Below are 20,403 nucleotides of genomic sequence, written 5' to 3' on the forward strand. Positions count from 1 at the left end.
AACTAGAGTCATCAGACTAACCGCTACATAGGGAAGGAGGGCCCTGCTCACAAGCTTAGAAATAGTGGATTAGTACTTGGGGAATGCCCAAAACATGAGGTTTATGTTATCTCTTTGGTATTTTCATGATCTATTCTTTACTGGTGTGTTTGCATGTCTATTACTGTCTCATCTCTTTTGTAAATAACCACGGTCACTTGTCAGATTTGCATCCATTAACCTGTCTGTGTGTCTGGAGATAGATTGTAAAAAAAAAACAAAAAACACCTTTATCTTTTTATCTTTGAGCCTACATTAGAATGCTAGTGGTATTCTTTTTAAGCCAAATTGTCTGCACCAAACTATCCATATTGTTTTGCTGTCACGCCATGTTACCTAAAAAGTTGCACTTTTCACTTCATAGAACATTGTTCCAGATCTCACAAGGGAGAATCCTTGCTTTTTTTGGCAATCTCATTTATGCTCTTTGAAGCACACGAATGCCAGACAGACTAATCTAGGAGCCAGCCATACGCTTTTTTTTTTGTTTGTTTTTTTAAGAGCATGAGAGACCCACATCCATTGATATCAATATACAATGGCACAAAAGTTAGAAGCAATGGCTCCTGGGATTTGTCATTATCCTCTACTCTGCCACAAACAGTGGAATCATGAACACTGACCTCAGGCTTAGCAGAAACGACAGAAGCCTACAGATCCCAGAGAGTTGTTTTAGGTACCTTTGTGACTTCCTCCATGATATTTTACCTTCCTCTGTTTTCCTTTCTTTTGGAGAGATTTTCACAGAGAATACAATCCCTTTCGTTGGGCTGACTTTACTAGGAGGCAGAGGCAATAATGTTTTTGCAAATGAGCTTTACATGTTTGAGTACCTAGCTCATCAAACAAGGTAACAAAGCCCAGATTGTGGTATCGGTATCTTGGGCTCTATATATTATATGATTAAAACTCCCTGTGAAAGAATATGCAGTGATGCAGAAAACGAGGCAGGGGTAAATACTTTTTCACACATGTGCGTGTGTTTAAGTGCTGTGCTGTTAGGTTGTGTCTCTATAGTATGGCTTGCAATAAGAGACGGTTTCTGTGGGCACTCTGAACTCCCTTGACATCACTTCGGCTGTTGATGGGCTTTTCTCAGAACATCATCCCAACAGCACTTACGCGGAGCTCTTTGAATGCTAGGAAGCTCATCGTGTAGGTGTGGAGGGATAGCCATGGTGTTAAATGGGAGAGGTAGGATATACACTTCACAGAAGACTGTGACATGCTGAATGCAAGGAAGCAAATCATGAGGGAATAGTTATGAGCAGATTCTTTAGATTTGAATAAGAAAAGTGTAGTTTATCAGTAAGGACATTTATTTTATGCTATGATAAATCTTGAGTTCAATAAAATGATCACGCTGCTCAACCGGAAGGGAGTATTATTTCTCAGATCCTGCTTAAAGTGTCTAAATGGTTATGGGGCTCTTGTATTTCTTTGGCTGTTTAGTGAATAAATCATATCATGGGGAGATGCTGTGTAAGAGCCCCAGGAGGTCTAATGAGATACCTCACCCCCTTCATGCAAGAAAGCACTCCCATTGATTTCAATAGGAGCTGCTGAACATTATGGGACGTGCAGCCCATTACCTGACAATGGATTAGTGCTGCTCTGACCTCATTGTATAATGGTTTAACCAACATTTTCTTCATATATTCCTAATATGTTCTCTTTTCGTGTTGACAGGCGGGGGCCAGCTCCATGTGGGCTTCTTGCTGTGGTTTGCTGAATGAAGTGATGGGCACTGGAGCTGTGCGAGGACAACAGGCTGCCTTTGGAGGAGGGACAGGGACATTTAGATTTGCTCAGAGTTCTGATTTTTCACCGTTTTCCTCCTCTTCACCCTCCAACATTGTATGTAAAGCATGTGGTCTGGCGTTTTCTGTCTTCAGAAAAAAGGTAATGAAAAAATATGCTATAATAGCTGTACTGTAAAACAAAAAGGAACCAGTACTTTGTGTCAATGTGATTGCTATTTCATCTAGGGACAAAATCTTAAAACTTTTTTCTTCCCGAATATATAGTAAAACAGAAGCTTGCTGGTATAACATCATTCTCTCAGACTATTTCTTTGAGGTAGTGGGTACTCATAATGCCTAAAAGGTATACTTTAAAGCGTTTTAATATACCAAAGCAACAAGCAAGATGTTTCCATTGCCATATTTAATTGTGAAAATATACAGCATAGCAAGTTGAGCAGCACTCTACCCCACCTTTCCATTATTCATTTATGTCCATGTTATGTCCACTTTTGTAAAAACCCTTGCATTCACTGCATCTACAATTTTTTTTTAGAACCAATTCCACTCACAGGTAGGACATAGACTTTTTGATAGATCTAGTGTGGTTTTACTTACTAAAACAGTTTAACTGAAAGTTTCTTCTCTTCATTTAGCATATTTGTAGCGATTGCAAGAAAGATTTCTGCTCCGTGTGTTCTACACTTCAAGAGAACCACAGACGGTGTTGTACATGTCATTTATTAAAAGAAACAGCATTTCAAAGGCCTCGATTAATGAAGCTGAAAGTTAAAGATCTACGACAGTACCTGTCCTTAAGAAATATCCCCACTGATAGTTGCAGGGAGAAAGAAGACTTAGTGGAACTGGTGCTTTGCCATCATGATTCCTGCTCTGAAGAGATGGATCTTGGTATGGACAGCTCCGCAAGACCACAGACTTCTGGCTTTTTTACACATCCATTTTTTTCTTCACCTTCTGCGCCTTCACCCTCAGTGTCCTCATCTCAGGGAGAAACGTCTGAGAGCCTAGGAAGTGCAACTACATCCCAGGTACTCCTTTATTTCCAGCTGGTATAATGGATTATATAGCATTGTCATATTCTGCATATTCCATAATCGTCTGCAGCTTCCAAAATAAAAATAACAAAAAAAGGCAGACAAAGTCTAAAGATTAAAAAAAAAGAAAATGGATATATAACCAAATTATACTTATAGGAACATTTTTTAAAAAAATTACTTTGCCACCCTCCAAGTCAAAAGTTCTTTTAAAAGAGAAGAAAAAAAGAGCAAAGCATATTTTGGCCCAACAAACCATAAGGAATGTATGTACTGGGGTCAGGCTTAGGGGTGTGCTGCTGAACCCAGTCTGTAGAGGAAATCCATGCAAAATGCTCTATTCATAAATTATAGACTTTAGAAAAAAATTATTAAATAAGCACTAAGAAAAAAAATAAATAATAATTAAAAAAAAAATATATATATATATAATATAAATTTGTGTTGGTAGACTACACATGAAAAAGGTGAAATCATGGCAAAAAAAAAGTGACATCCAAAGTAGGTTGACTAATTCTTCCATTTATAGAACAATATATTTTCCTGTGTTTCAGGGAACAAGTGAAACGGTCTCTGTGGCATCTGATACAGAACCTCCAGAACAGCAGGTGTGTAGAAAGAAGGTCAGGAACACCTGTTTTTGCATGGACAGGATAAACATCTATTTAATGGTGTTTCCAAATTAAAATCATAGTATAATGCTTATTTTTCCACACAGCCCATTGCTTTTGGATTCAATAGCTAGTTTTGCTTATGCATAATAAAGAGTGAAGCTATAGATTTAATGAAGACAAAGTCCATGGGCTGCTGATTTTAAAGTGTTTGTGTCTCCCCCCCCCCCCCCGCTTCAGGTTGAGCTTTCAAAAAAGCGTGCAAGAGCATCACTTTCTGATTTATCAACACTGGAGGAAATTGAAGGGCTGACTATCCGACAACTAAAAGAGATCCTTGCGCGGAACTTTGTCAATTACTCGGGCTGCTGTGAGAAATGGGAACTTGTTGAGAAAGTTAACCGCTTGTACATGGAAAATGAAGAAAACCGGAAGTCGTGTACGTAAAGAAATACGTGTGCTCTTGGTGGCTTCTGCATGGAAAAAAATGTGCCCTCAAAAGCTTAGTACCACAAGTCCCTATTTCTACATTACCTGTCCTTTGATAGAAGTAATAAAAAACTGTCTTTTTTTATGCTCCAAGAATAGCTTGGCTGGCTCAGATATGAAACATTTAAAATCAGATTCATTGAAAGTCCTCTCGTTGATTTAGGAACGCATTATATAGGGTCGGCTCAGCCCTTCTTGCTGGGGATCACCCTTTCTTATGTATAACCACAACTTTTCTGCCAACTCCTCCTTTAGAGAATTAACCTCAAAATTGGACAAATTAAAGTCAGGCAGGTAGATTCAATAAACACAACTCAATGAGTGAATGAACATCACAGACTCTGAAACAGAGTGCAAGAAAGAAAAAGCGTATTGGCATACACCGGCTCATACAGATACGCGCACGGACTCCATGCATTGACATGCAGTTTCCAAACTCTTCTGCAAACTGCAGAGTAGCAATTCATTTCCCTGCAGCTTCCAAACCTCTTTGATTAAACTCGCCAAACGAACACACATTATATTTAAAGTCCGCTATAATACATAAAATTTTGATTTTTTTTTTTTTTTTTTTTTAGCTCCTTTTTAGCCAGAAGAAACAAATGTGCGTTATACAAGCATTAGATTTACACACACCAGCTTTCACCCAGACAGGCCTATTGCAGACTCTGAGCACAACTTTTGAAGCCTCGATGTAATTCAACAGTACGATTGGCGTCGCTGCTGAAAATTAGCGTTTCCTTTTGGCTTAATAAGCTTAACTTCCATTTTTAAAATCTGTTGTATTTGTGGCACTAGTCTTAATTGTCATTTTTGTTTCTGTTTCAGTGGAAAATCCAGACAACAAAGCTGATTCAGGTATGTGGAATGTTTTCTGCAAAATACCCATACACTGTTTACCTTCAATCCCAGGGGTTTTTGGGACCTCAAAGCCCAGAGCAATTTTGCCATTTTTGAGCTATGTCGGTTCAGAGATGATTCTCTTTTCCTGTGAATAGTGTACCCATGTAAACTATATATTGTTTTTTCAAGGAGAGATAGAGCTTTCTTTTGATACCATAGTTGGATGATTAGCTGAAAATTTAGAATGAGAAATTTAGTAAAAACTAGAGAAAATTAGAAAAAAAAATTTTTTTTTACATTTTCCCTCTGAATCCTCACAAAATTAGGTAAAGTGATGGAAAATCCCCTCCAAGTTTATCAATTCAGGTGTCCTGATTTCAGAAATACCTAATTTATATTTTTCCATACTTTCCCAGCACCAGGGAGCATACTATAAGGTGTACATTTTTTATATAATTGTTATGCCTTGATGACTTTGAAATCAAAAAGGTATTATAAAGGAAACAGGGCCGATAAAATGCTCTCTAATCAATTAAAAAAAAAAAAAGGGAAGACAAGCGAATATTATAAAGACCTTTATAATCTGCCAAACAAGGCTACAGATTTGGATGTAAAAAGTTATTTCTCGAAAAGATTATTTCCTAAACTCCCCAAACAGGCCCTAGATAATCTAAATGAAAAAATAATTCTAGATGAAGTTCAAGAAGAAATAAATAGACTGAAAGAAAAAAAATCACCTGGACCGGATGGATTTAATGCAACTTTTTACAAGGTCTTTATAAATGAGATCGCGCCATATTTAGTCCGAGCATTTAATGAGGGCATGGATAAAGGGGTGTTCCCAGAAGAATTCCTGAGAGGTAATATCATACCAATATTAAAACCGGGGAAAGAATCAGATAAAATCACTAGCTATAGACCCATATCCCTCTTAAATACAGATATGAAAATATATGCGGGACTACTAGCACAGAGACTTAGTGTAGTGCTGCCACAGTTGATTCACACAGATCAAGTTGGCTTTATTAAAGGACGATCGGCAACTAATCATATAAATGAAAGTTCTCCATCCTTAGATGCTCACAAAGCTTTTGACAGGGTCAGCTCGAGATATATAGCAGAAAGTCTGACAGCATTTGGAATAAAGGGAAAAGTCCATCAAGCGATAATGGCTCTATATAATAATTCAAAAGGCAGAGTAATAGGAGCAGGATAAAAATCTAATTGGTTCCCATTAGCAAATGGCACAAGACAAGGACCTCTCCCCGCTGCTCTATGTTCTATCGCTGGAACCATTAGCAAGAGACATCAGAGCTAATCCAGGGATAGTGGGCTGTGGGGAGGGAGGAACGCAAAAAATTAAACTCTATGCGGACCATATACTATTGACTATCAAAGACCCATTAAATTCATTAAAAGAAATTATGGCGACGATTCAGCAATATAGTTTTATTACTAATTATAAATTGAATATAAAAAATCGATAGCATTACCATTCCGCTTTAATACAACACAAAAAAGAGAAATTGAAAAAATAGGCTTTGGATGGACCAATGAATCATTTGTCTATCTAGGGATTAAAATCACAACCTCTCCTAATTTTTTTCTCCTAATCTTCTCCTATTGATTAAATAAATGAATATATCTTTTAAAAACTGGCGAGGTCTTTTTATATCGTGGTGGGGAAGAATAAATGTAGTGAAAGCGTATGCTTTACCTAAATTTATCTATTTATTTAGGATGATCCCACTGAATATACCTCATAGTTGGGTAGGTCTAATCCAACGTTCTATAAACAGATTTATATGGGGATCAAAGAAGCCCAGATTAAAAAATCAAACTCATAACAAAAAATAAATCTCAAGGTGGATTGAGTGGATTCAAGAATATTCTCAAGCAGCTTTATTAGTACAAGCTTGTATCACTCAGAGAAAAGAAGCTACACAAGAGTCATGGTATAGGGGAGAAATCCCCAAAAATTATCCATATAAAGACTTACAAAGTCTCTTTTGGATTTCCTCCAAAAGAGCGACGGAATTATTGGCAACGATAAATAACCCAGTTTTAAAACAGATATATAAGAACTGGAATTGGGTAAAAAAAAAGGCAGGCCTTAAAGATAAAATAGCAACAGGTTTACCATTCCAAATCATAGAAAAATTAATTGATAATATAAAATTAAATATATGGAAACAAGGAGGTATACATAAAATAAAGGATTTGATTGATGGAACCAACATTAAAGCATTTAAACAGCTTCAAATAGAATTTAAACTCCCACCTGAGGAATTCTATAACTACCTAAGGGTTAAGAGTTTCTTATTAAAATCGATCAATTGGGACCAAAATTCTAAAGCTCAAAAATTCATATGTGATTTAATAGGAGGAGAGATACAGAAAAAATGACTTTCAAAATCTTTAACTTTGATAATGCTACTTAAAAAGGAATATACTCCTTCAGCGATTAAAAAAAAAAATGGGAGAATGACTTAGGAATTTCAATTAAAATAGAGGAATGGCATAAAGCATTAAATATATCATATAAAAATATTCATTGTTTAAATTTAAATGAATTACAATACAAACTGATGAATAGATGGTACTTAGTACCCACATTACTGCCAAAAATATCTCCTAACAATATATCGAATTGTTGGAGATGTGGCCATTACAAAGGGGATATCTACTATATCTGGTGGAGCTGTGCTCTGATAAATAGAATATGGTTGAATATCTCCAATAAACTCATAGAATTATTTGGACCACAATGGAGATTAATACCAGAAAGAGCATTATTGCACATAAATTTACCTAATTCCCCAATTTATAACATACAATTTTTATTACATATCTTAATGGCAGCAAACCAGAGATAATGGAGCGCATATACATGTGGGAAGGAAAAACAAATCCAATAGTGTAATATTGTTAATAAAAATAATATTAATAGTGTATAATTTACACTCACAAAGGGACTGGATAAAGCAGGGTCATCGAAATGGCAGACTTCCAGAAATTGAATGTAGTATTCTATAAAAACAAGCATAAACCAGGATGGTGCAGTATCTTCAATCAACTGATCTTAAAAAATCAAAATGCACTTACAATTGAGATGTGGCACAACTCAGCGAGTATTGTGCAAAAGCAAGTAGAAATCAAACATCCGGTATAAGGTAAAAGTATTTCCAATTTATTCCCTCTACGCGTTTCACCGATGGGTTGTCGGCTTCATCAGGAGAAAAATAAGTAAAAATGCAGTCAAAAATCAGACAGCAGCATAAACCAAATAATAAAGTTCCGTATGGCTTCAAACGTCCTTTTAAATAGATGGGGATCCTTCCGGGTACGTCATCGCGTCTTCACGTCCTCGATCGCGTCATCACGTCATCGCCACAGCTCCAAGGGGTTGCGTGCCGGCATCACCGCAATCTCACATCTAGATTGTGCGTCGGCGTTCCCTCGCTCCTACCGAAGCTGCGTGTCGGCGCCACCGCGTCTCCGACTGAAGCTGCGCGTCGGCGTCATCGCCTCTCAAGTTGGAACCACAGACCTGCCGGTCTGCATGTACGAGTTCTTCCGTGTGGCGTGTGATCTTTCCATTATTTATGCATGGCTCAAAAACGGCTCGTCTCCCCCCTGTGGAGTCCTATTGTCAACTGACAGATCTTACCTAATCCCGGGTATCGCCAATGGTACATAAATCAACTTGGATATACAGCTGTATATGATCATGATGATTAAAAATGTATTATTAAATTTACATAAATATTAAAAAGAATACTACAAAAAAATCCAATCAATTGTGGTGTGAATCTATAAAAGGAAATCCTAGATATTATAGATGCTAACATAAAAAAGGAGATATAAATATATCTATTTTCTTAGCCAGAGGTAATACAAATATAAAAATGGATCGAATGAGACTAAAGATGGATAAAATATAAAGAAGAAACATTAATATTGCACAGATGTTATCAGTAAGTACACAATATATATCAAAATCATTTTTCATTATTACACATGTTATAAAGTGCTGTGTCATTATTGCACACACTAAAAGTGCTTTATATAATTAATTATTATGTATACATTAAAGTGCTTCGTATCATACATATATAACGTGCTTTATAAAGTGCAAACGTGTTTCAAGTGTAGTGACAATATTTTACCTTAAATTCATACAGTCAATACGGTCAGTACTATACAGGTAAGTATATATATCTATAAATAGATATATAATTTTTTTTTTTTTTTTTTTTTATATATTAATCATTCATAAAAGCTAGAATATCTAAGTCAGTATTTAGACCCCCATATTTATGTGTTTGAAATTTAAAAATCCACTCCGTTTCTTTTTTTGCAAGTGTTTGCTTTACGTCTCCACCTCTCCAATGTGGAGAAATGAGATCAATTCCTATCACTTTAAAATCTGCCAAAGAGAACTTATTGCACGTATTGCAATGTTTTGGGACACTGTGTTTTTGGCTCTTATTACGTATCCCCCCGAGATGCTCCAAGCCTCTTACTTTAAGCTCTCTTATAGTTCTTCCAATATACTGGACCCCACAATTACATTCCAGTAGATAGATAACATTAATAGACTTACAGTGGATAAAATGTCTGATGTTATATTCTTTTTTGGTATTAGAACATTTAAATTTAATGATTTTTTTCTCTTGCTTATGACATGTTCTACAGAGTTTACATTTCCCACACCTATAAAAACCTGGATTTCTTTTAAATAGGGCATTATCATCTTTAGTTGTTGTATCTATTTCGGGTAAAATGCTTGGGGCCAAAATAGATTTCAAACTCTCTACCTTTTTATAGATAATATTCGGTCTTTTTGGAAGATGATCTTTTAATATATTATCTTGTTGTAAAATCGGCCAACATTTATTCACTGCCCTTTTTATTTCAAAAGCCTTGTTATTATACTTCGTTAAAAAAGCAAAGTCAAACTTCTTTTTGGGTTTATAGTTTCTTTCTCCCAGAAAGGACTCCCTTTTTGTATCCTGTATTATATAAGCAATCTGAGAATAATACGGGATACAAAAAGGGAGTCCTTTCTGGGAGAAAGAAACTATAAACCCAAAAAGAAGTTTGACTTTGCTTTTTAACAAAGTATAATAACAAGGCTTTTGAAATAAAAAGGGCAGTGAATAAATGTTGGCCGATTTTACAACAAGATAATATATTAAAAGATCATCTTCCAAAAAGACCGAATATTATCTATAAAAAGGTAGAGAGTTTGAAATCTATTTTGGCCCCAAGCATTTTACCCGAAATAGATACAACAACTAAAGATGATAATGCCCTATTTAAAAGAAATCCAGGTTTTTATAGGTGTGGGAAATGTAAACTCTGTAGAACATGTCATAAGCAAGAGAAAAAAATCATTAAATTTAAATGTTCTAATACCAAAAAAGAATATAACATCAGACATTTTATCCACTGTAAGTCTATTAATGTTATCTATCTACTGGAATGTAATTGTGGGGTCCAGTATATTGGAAGAACTATAAGAGAGCTTAAAGTAAGAGGCTTGGAGCATCTCGGGGGGATACGTAATAAGAGCCAAAAACACAGTGTCCCAAAACATTGCAATACGTGCAATAAGTTCTCTTTGGCAGATTTTAAAGTGATAGGAATTGATCTCATTTCTCCACATTGGAGAGGTGGAGACGTAAAGCAAACACTTGCAAAAAAAGAAACGGAGTGGATTTTTAAATTTCAAACACATAAATATGGGGGTCTAAATACTGACTTAGATATTCTAGCTTTTATGAATGATTAATATATAAAAAAAAAATAAAAATAAATTATATATCTATTTATAGATATATATACTTACCTGTTTAGTACTGACCGTATTGACTGTATGAATTTAAGGTAAAATATTGTCACTACACTTGAAACACGTTTGCACTTTATAAAGCACGTTATATATGTATGATACGAAGCACTTTAATGTATACATAATAATTAATTATATAAAGCACTTTTAGTGTGTGCAATAATGACACAGCACTTTATAACATGTGTAATAATGAAAAATGATTTTGATATATATTGTGTACTTACTGATAACATCTGTGCAATATTAATGTTTCTTCTTTATATTTTATCCATCTTTAGTCTCATTCGATCCATTTTTATATTTGTATTACCTCTGGCTAAGAAAATAGATATATTTATATCTCCTTTTTTATGTTAGCATCTATAATATCTAGGATTTCCTTTTATAGATTCACACCACAATTGATTGGATTTTTTTGTAGTATTCTTTTTAATATTTATGTAAATTTAATAATACATTTTTAATCATCATGATCATATACAGCTGTATATCCAAGTTGATTTATGTACCATTGGCGATACCCGGGATTAGGTAAGATCTGTCAGTTGACAATAGGACTCCACGGGGGAGACGAGCCGTTTTTGAGCCATGCATAAATAATGGAAAGATCACACGCCACACGGAAGAACTCGTACATGCAGACCGGCAGGTCTGTGGTTCCAACTTGAGAGGCGATGACGCCGACGCGCAGCTTCAGTCGGAGACGCGGTGGCGCCGACACGCAGCTTCGGTAGGAGCGAGGGAACGCCGACGCACAATCTAGATGTGAGATTGCGGTGATGCCGGCACGCAACCCCTTGGAGCTGTGGCGATGACGCGATCGAGGACGTGAAGACGCGATGACGTACCCGGAAGGATCCCCATCTATTTAAAAGGACGTTTGAAGCCATACGGAACTTTATTATTTGGTTTATGCTGCTGTCTGATTTTTGACTGCATTTTTACTTATTTATTTTTCTCCTGATGAAGCCGACGACCCATCGGCGAAACGCGTAGAGGGAATAAATTGGAAATACTTTTACCTTATACCGGATGTTTGATTTCTACTTGCTTTTGCACAATACTCGCTGAGTTGTGCCACATCTCAATTGTAAGTGCATTTTGATCTTTTAAGATCAGTTGATTGAAGATACTGCACCATCCTGGTTTATGCTTGTTTTTATAGAATACTACATTCAATTTCTGGAAGTCTGCCATTTCGATGAGCCTGCTTTATCCAGTCCCTTTGTGAGTGTAACTTATACACTATTTTTATTAACAATATTACACTATTGGATTTGTTTTTCCTTCCCACATGTATATGCGCTCCATTATCTCTGGTTTGCTGTTGTACACACTTTGAGGAAGAGTGTTTGTTGGTAGCTGCTCTCATTGTGGGAAGTAACATAGTAACATAGTTCATAAGGTTGAAAAAAGACCAAAGTCCATCAAGTTCAACCTATATACATATTGTGTCCCTACTGTGTTGATCCAGAGGAAGGCAAACAAACCCTTATGAAGCAGATGCCAATTGCCCCATACCAGGGGGAAAATTCCTTCCCGACTCCAAATATGGCAATCAGAATAAATCCCTGGATCAACGTTCTGTCCCTATTAATCTAATATCCATAACTTGTAATATTATTGCTTTCAAGAAACACGTCCAGGCGCCTTTTGAACTCTTTTATTGAGTTACCATCACCACTTCCTCTGGCAGAGTTCCATAATCTCACCGCTCTTACTGTAAAGAACCCCCGTCTGTGCTGGTGTAGAAACCTTCTTTCCTCCAACCGTAGAGGATGTCCCCTTGTTATAGATACAGTCCTGGGTATAAATAGGTCCTGGGAGTGATCTCTGTACTGTCCCCTTATATATTTATACATAGTTATTAAATCCCCCCTAAGCCGTCTTTTTTCCAAACTAAATAACCCTAATTCTGATAATCTTTCTGGGTACTGTAGTCCTCCCATTCCCCTTATTACTCTGGTTGCCCGTCTTTGAACCCTCTCCAGCTCCACTATATCTTTCTTGTACTTAATACTTAAATATTTATATTTTTGTGATTCACATTCACACGTGGCATTTTGGTTTTTGTTATTATATCTTAATGGCAGTTAAGATAAATATAGCTAAAAATTGGAGAACTTCAGAGCCGATAATGTGGGTAAAAATCTAATCCCAAATATTCCACCAATGTTATATGGAGAAACTGATTACGACTCATGAGAGATGGAATCAAAAATGTTATGAAGCCTGGGAAATATGGATAAAAATTCTTCCAGATGGTAAAATGGATTGGTAAAAAAAAAAAATTGGCATTCTAAAAAAGAATAAATCTTCATTGGTTAATTTATACCAGCAGATTAATAGCAAAAAGATGCCCTAAAAAAGTCAATAACACACTGATATATTTTATACTCTTTTGGTGATAAATTCATACATGGAATCCAAATTATGTATTGTCTATAATTGTTTGATGATATGTATGTAATTATGTAACTATGTCTAAGTCTTTTGTATTTTTGTATAAAATAATAAAAAAAATGTATGGCTTAATGGGTTTGGGGGTTGTGAACGGGGGCAGGAGGGTTATACTGACTAGATGTTATGCTAGGGCAATGGGAAGTAAGGTTGTTGTTTTTTTTTTTTGTTTTTTTTTATATTTTATTGTATTTTTTTATATATTTATTTTTTTGGACAGAAAAATGGTTAGAGGTCCTCTTAGGGACCTCCTGAACATGCCAGTGATGTCACAATGACATCACAGCTCACATAATTTTTTTTTTAGTATTTATATTATTATTATTTTAATGATTTTTTTACTATTATTTTTTAAATGAATTAACTTTTTTTTTCTGCTTTTCTCTTTCAGGACGGGAGGGGGAGTGAGAGACATGGTTTCTCACTCCCCTCCCCGCGATCCCCCTGCACCGATCACACTGTGATCTCTACGCAGATCCTCACAGACCTGCATAGAGATCACAGCGTCTCTGTGCCTCATCGGAGGACAGGATATCCCCTGCAGGGCCGCATGTTTGACGCCCCTGCCGTAAAGGGTCATTTTGGCATTTTGGGGAGAAGTAGTAATTTTATAGCTAATTTTTCTGTATTTCTGAATATCATGGCCGATTATATATAGACTGCTTTTGAAGGGCTTTTTGGATATATATTTTTTATCTATCCATAGCTCATGCCTCTGTTCCTAAACAAATTGTTTACAATCTAGATAGACCGGGATGCAAAATGTATTTTGAAACAAGACTACTCCATGCCTATGCGTTTTGCTATTTATTGGTAGAGCACCATAATATTCCACAGTACCTTGCAATGGGATGCATTGCAATGTACACAGATAATATACTTATTTTCCCCATATAAAGCTTGTTCTTGTTAACTAGAACGTTACATTTCCTTAAAATTAAACTAGCTTGTCCATTTCCATCTTAATGCACAAGAAATGCTATTTCGTTGATTGATGCGGTTCTCACGCAATGATGATCTTTGAGTTCCAGAGAGAGAACGGCTGCAGTTGGCTGGCAATGACGAAAACCTGTGCAGAATCTGCATGGATGCTGTTATCGACTGTGTGCTCCTGGAGTGCGGCCACATGGTGACCTGTACCAAATGTGGGAAAAGAATGAGCGAGTGCCCTATCTGCAGACAGTATGTGGTACGGGCAGTCCACGTCTTCAAATCATAAGTATTCACACCAAAAATTACCCGGTGAGGTTAACCCCCATGTTGGGGCTTTGAAGTTTACCCAAAAACAATATATAGTGTTTTGTAGGACTGTTGCGTTTAGACAAGTTTGAGATGTTGTTTAGAATGTATTACAGGATTAATGGAGGTATAAGCTTTTCAATGGCATTGCATGCTAGTGTGTGTGTGAGTCAGGCTCCTGGGGTCTGGTATCCGAAGCATCTGTGTGATATATCAATCAAATGTTAAATTCTTATTCATTTGAGGTTTTGTAACACATCCTGATTATGAAGAATTAACTTTTTTTTTTAAATTGAATTTTAATGCAGTCTGAAAACCTTAATTTGAATTTTGTCTTCTCCCTTCCCGCGTGGATGCGGATTGCATGTGGTGTGTGGCTCTCCAACACAACCTGCTGCACAGTTCATTAAAGGGCGCTTACCGTTCTTTATAATCCCCCTTCGGAACATTCTTCTCACTGTCTATGTGCTTGCATTCTTATTTGGCAAAACATTCTCAGTGATACAAGTTTCAACCTTAAATGTGTTTTAGTTAAAATACAGGCTTTAGGCACATTTATACAATAATATGTGAACCATTTTTTATTTTTTTTATCATCACTTGTCACTTTTTTTTTTATTATTCAAAGTGATTTGTTTACATGGGAAAACCATGTATTCAAAGCTAAATCAAAATGGGTAACTTCCCATCTTATTTGTCAAGCCCTAGACTAGTCAGAATATTTGAGGGCTAATGAGTAGTAGACAGTGTGGTCCAGACAGGCAGCAAGCCCTGTCCAGTAAAATTAATCTGAAAGAGCATTCTGACAAAACAAGAGCCACGTGATACATTATATGATTCATAACTAAATATTGAATTTACATTAAAAAAAACAAAAACCCAAAGGCCTTAAAACTACAAAACTATATCCCTGTGTTTTTTGGCTTAATGATGAACTCTATCGAAAGAATATAATAGCCATTGATTTTTTTTTTCTGTTTGCATGTATGTGGCCTACTTTAGATCGAAACAGTAATGTAGGTTCTACAAGACATTGGCCTGCTAGGATTAAACGTCAACATCACTAAAGCATGCTTTCTAATCACCATGTTTTGTTAGTACACATTTTTTTTTTTAATTCTGAATGACTGTTTTTTTGCAATTATTTTTACAAAACTGTTGTTCAGTGGAATGAAATTGCCCCATTGACCATTTATTCATTAATTGTCGATGGCAGGAGCTTGAAGTTGTCAGTGTGGAATGGCTAGATTTCCTTAAAAAAAAATAAAAATTTGCTACTTTTTTTTTTATGTTTACATACAAGAAAATGACAGCATAAAAACATTTATGACCGTACTGAAATGTGCTATTTTTGTAAGGAACATATGTACTGAGCAGATTTACTGGGAGTATAAACTTGGCTTATATAGCTGTAAGGTGACCCACTTGGCCTCCATGAGTTACCACACTATATCAAGTTAAGGGAAATGACTACCATAAATTGGACGTAATTCTTTGTATCACTACGTGTGGTCTGTTGTCACCAGCTAATTCCTAAATTCTTATACACATGAACACGGTTGGTGATCTAAGGTGGTTGAAAAGCAACTCGTGCCCTTCTAGCAGACTATGTGCTGCAGCCACAAGGAAGGAGACAGGTGTATGAGACCAGTTTTTTGGGGTAAAATGTATATAATTTGACAATTACATTAATTGAGGTGAGTATTACAGTAAGCTTCACCTGGGAAAAGGACTGAGCCTATATAATGTATAAATAGTCCCAGTTAATTGTGCATTATACAGAGCCAGCAATAGCCATGTTTCCTGGGGAATCTCCCCGTGAAATGCAATTCAAAATTGCAAAAAAAGAGCGGTGAATACAGGAAGGCAGGAAAATCTTACATTTCTCTTGTACATGCCTTTAAAGAATGATCCCTGTTTGTCTTTATAAAGCAGATATCTGACATTCATACATAGTTTTTTTTTTTCCTAGTTTTTGTTTTAAAATGTACATTTTGTATTATTGTTTAATCTATTATAAATATTTCCTTATGCCGATGGAATTTATTAATGCATATTTTATTGCATATGTATCCAATTTTTATTTTTTTATTTTTTTTTTTTCCCTGAAGTTAAAAACCAAGTAACTCCATGTTAAGGAAGGGAATTGTGTGTATATTTGGAAAAGTTGTTAAATATATTAAAAAGGTTTGTGGCAGGAAAATATTTGTTGTTTTTTTGTTACTTTGCTAAAATCTTAGAGGTCCACGCACCCTTTACCTTTTGGATTGCAGTTTACCCAAAAACTGAAAATGTGGGGCATTGAACAGAGTGGGGCGTCCTCATTTGAAACTCTTTGCTTTGTATTGGACATATTTCATAAAAAAAAAAAATGAAAGGGTGAGGTAGGAAATAGAACACCTGTGGGGTTTGGTGTTTTATCAAGTTATTTACTTTGCGCACATGGTCATTTTTGTTGTCTGGTCTCGTGTGTGTGTGTGTGTCTATGTGCGTATTCTCATTGTAAATAACTGCGGAGCAGTAAATCAGATCACTGCACTGTGTTTATAAATGATACAAATAATGAAAAAAATGCCTTAAACTCATGGTAAAAATATGAAAAGTTTAGGGTGGGAGAAATGTCAGTTAGCAAGAGGTTACTTAAACAGCTGAGGTGAAAATGCTTCTTTTTGGCTAATGTCCCTAACTAGGATTAAGGACATCTAAGTAATGTACTCAGAGCATACTGAAGTATGACATGTTTGTATGAACTAATGCATCTCTTTGCTAACAGAATATTACCCAGAATATCGCTTCTCGACCTTTTGGCTAAGATCAAGTGTAGGGCTGCAACTAACGATTATTTTAATAATCGATTAGTTGGCCGATTATTTTTTCGATTAATCGGATAAAAAAAACCAATATGCAAATTTTTTGTTTATTTAAAATAATTTAATGAACTGGATGTTAAACTTAAAATTTACATTAACATTCTTATTTTATGATGTAATAAAAAAACAATATTTTCAAAGTACAAAAACTCAAACACAATATTTATGAAACAAAATAACCCCAAACATTCTGAAAAGAGGTGGACTATTACTGTTCAAGAAACTTTGCCCCAGCCCTGGCACTCTGCACCCAGCACTCTGCACCCAGCCCTGGCACTTTGCACCCAGCCCTTTGCCCCAGCCCTGGCACTTTGCACCCAGCACTTTGCACCCAGCCCTGGCACTTTGCACCCTGCACTTTGCCCCTGCACCCAGTCTCCAACTCTGCCCTGCACCCAGCCCTGCCCCCACACTCACACCCTGCCCTGCACCCCCACCCCCACTCTGCCCTGCACCCAGTCTCCTGCCCTGCCCCCACACTCACACCCTGCCCTGCATCCCCACCCCCACTCTGCCCTGCACTCAGTCTCCTACCCGCTCTGTGCGAATGGAGCCACTCGCACAGACATGAAGAATACTTACCTCCGGAACGCGTCACATCCGTCAACTAAAAGAAGGCGGAGAGTGCAGAGCGTGTAGCGGAAGAGGGGAACGCTCGCGGAGGTAAGTAAAAGGAGCCGAGTGCTCCAACAACTAATCGATCACTCGATTAATCGATAACGGAAATCGTCGACAACGATTTCCGTTATCGATTATATCGATTCTTTGTTTCAGCCCTAATCAAGTGTAGTACCCTAGTGGTAGGGGGGGAAAAGCTTGATCCTCTGGCCTTGGTGCTTCTATAAACCTTACTGCAAAGTAAGCAGCAGTCCCTATTTAAATGAACACATTCTCCGTTTCAAATGGATGGGTTCGTGGGAGATTGGTACAGTGTGCATGCATTGTATACTCGCTGCCTGAGAGCTCCAGCTTGTGAAGGGATCTAGGATGTCTTCTAAACCTTGGAACAGAAGGGGTTGAGCCTGTTCTAGATCTTCGCAACACCACCCTGTCTTAATATATGCCCAACCAAATTAAGTCACAAAACAGTAACACAACACAGTCTAGTAAAAAAATTTTTTTTTAATGTGTTCATAAATAAACATGATACACTTAATTCCAACAACATTACTTACATAAAAAAGTATACATCTGACTCCATTGAGCAGGAGTGGAAAGACTTGGCTATGCATTCACTTCTCTATGCTCACATCCGAATAACCCCATTCTTAATTTTCCAGTGCAAGGGGCATCTATTGTACAAAAGGAGGTGAACCAGCGGTGGCTGAAGATACCCAGCTAAGAAACAAATTATTCTTCGTAACTGATCAGGCTTTAATGGAATAATTGCAAAACCTTTTCATCTGCCAAACAGAGAAGCAGGGTTTAAATATTGGAAAGAAATAAAAACCCAAAACTGGCACTTTTCCAAAAGGTAGGTAACTTACAATCAGACCCTGCACTGTTATAAGCTGTGATGGCACAGCAGAGAAAAAAAGCCTGAGCACAGATTATTATACACTGGTTTATGATGCAGCAGTGATGCGAAAAGGTTGGTTGTGCTATGATGCCATAACATGTCTGATATGAACATCTCTGCATGCATGTCACATGAAGAAAGCAGGTTGAAACATGCTTTAAGTGGTCACACCTATGATTTTTTTCTTTTTCTTGAACTTGCTGTTTAGATATCTCACTGTACATGGAAAGAAGAGCAGTCAAAACCAACCAATGAACACATGTATGCTCCCAAACACTGCAAATATAACTCTTTAAATAGGTTTTATACAAAAATATTTCTGCATAATGTATGACAAATTCTTCTTTGTGAGATTTTGGAAGGCTTTAAATGCATTGGATGGCCAACTTATCAGAGACATTAAAAAATGCAACAGTTTAAGAGCCAATAAAAACAAAACATTAACAGGCGCATGCCCTTGGAGCTTAAATAATTGTCCTTGGAAGGTAAACTCTAGTTCCAGCGTCAACCTTCGACAGCTGGTGTTTGAGGTGCTGGAGAAACCACTGAAGGAACTCAATCCAGAGGCTGGTGGGCATCACACACCCCTTATTATTACTTGTAAGGCCAGTGCTGTCTTTCAGATGCATCTCCAAACAAAACTATTTACACTCCATCCTGAAATTCGCTGATCTTCTGAAGAAGTTTTTCTTCTGTCTGTCCAAATTGTACAATGACTGACATTTCTGCTATGAACTGTTCACAGCTTTCCTTGGTAACCTGTTTACAGAATCTGAGGTCAATCAGACAGATGTTTGCACAGCGTTTAAAGTACGTCAGGCACTGGTCTGTAACATTATTGCAGTCTGGGAAGAAAAAAAAAATAAAAAGAATATCTCATGCAACATGTGAAAAGAGGAGTTTATTCAATGAAAACAAACAGACATAATTATGCAACTCAAGCCCCCCCCCATTCTAACTCTTCTTATAAACCCCTGCTTTAGCAATTAAGTCCCCCCACACAATTTCAAAACCACAAAATAAAAAATCCATATAGGTAGCCAAATACCAAGCATACGGGCGCCAACAAAAAAAAGGAAACGATGTTGAAAGGTGGAAATAGCATTGTTACGTATACATGTGAATCGCTGTCCCCATATTTATTCTTAGGTTTTTGGTGATGACTATTTTAGAAAATGTAAAAAGGCACCAGCAATTAACACATTAGAAGTGTAATCCTGCCTAATCTATTTCAAATGACTTTCAATAATACTGTTTTCACACGAGGAAATATTTCGTTTAAGATCATATGCACATCTGTATGCATGCATGCATATTGTAAGGGTTAACAAGGCAATGTGGGCCTGGGGCATTAATTACCTAATTATAGGGGGGGTTCTCAATGTTTCCATTTACAGACAATTAGTCCACGACAGGACTAGTTACCTGATAAATTAATCTCTGATAAAGAATCCCTGGTGGAGGTCCCCACGGCTGTGAGGAGGTTGATGGACTGATCGGTAACATGGTTACAATAACTCAAGTCTAGCTTGGAAAGAAGAGGCATGTGTCGAATCATGAGGCGTAGAGAGGCGTCAGTAATATCAAGTCCTGCCAGACGGAGGTCTACGATGTTCCGCAACTTGCTACGGTTATCGATCTGACCTAAAGGGAATAATCACAGTGCACAAATA

General features: G+C 36.8%; 2 protein-coding genes across 2 annotated transcripts in view; one reads left to right on the forward strand and one right to left on the reverse strand.

The window, feature by feature from the left end:
* Nucleotides 1-1,731: 1,731 nt before the first annotated feature.
* On the forward strand, nt 1,732-14,321 carry LOC149289092 (E3 ubiquitin-protein ligase RNF34-like). Its single transcript, XM_089491092.1, has 5 exons — nt 1,732-1,941; nt 2,438-2,833; nt 3,394-3,447; nt 3,691-3,893; nt 14,138-14,321. Exons 1-5 carry the CDS (start codon nt 1,744-1,746, stop codon nt 14,319-14,321), a joined length of 1,035 nt encoding a protein of 344 aa, XP_089347218.1. The 5' UTR covers nt 1,732-1,743.
* Nucleotides 14,322-19,375: 5,054 nt separating this feature from the next.
* LOC149289093 (lysine-specific demethylase 2B) overlaps nt 19,376-20,403 on the reverse strand; it is a 44,793-nt gene continuing 43,765 nt past the window's right edge. Inside the window, exons 21-22 of the mRNA XM_089491013.1 lie at nt 20,156-20,374; nt 19,376-19,575 (exon numbers count right to left, since the gene is read on the reverse strand). Of these exons, the coding sequence (XP_089347139.1) occupies nt 19,376-19,575; nt 20,156-20,374 (419 nt within the window). The remainder of the gene's footprint in view (nt 19,576-20,155; nt 20,375-20,403) is intronic.

This window comes from Sceloporus occidentalis, unplaced genomic scaffold (assembly GCF_023333645.1).
Source record: "Sceloporus occidentalis isolate IW3139 unplaced genomic scaffold, rSceOcc1.0.p SCAF_48, whole genome shotgun sequence".
NCBI classification, from domain to species: domain Eukaryota; kingdom Metazoa; phylum Chordata; class Lepidosauria; order Squamata; family Phrynosomatidae; genus Sceloporus; species Sceloporus occidentalis.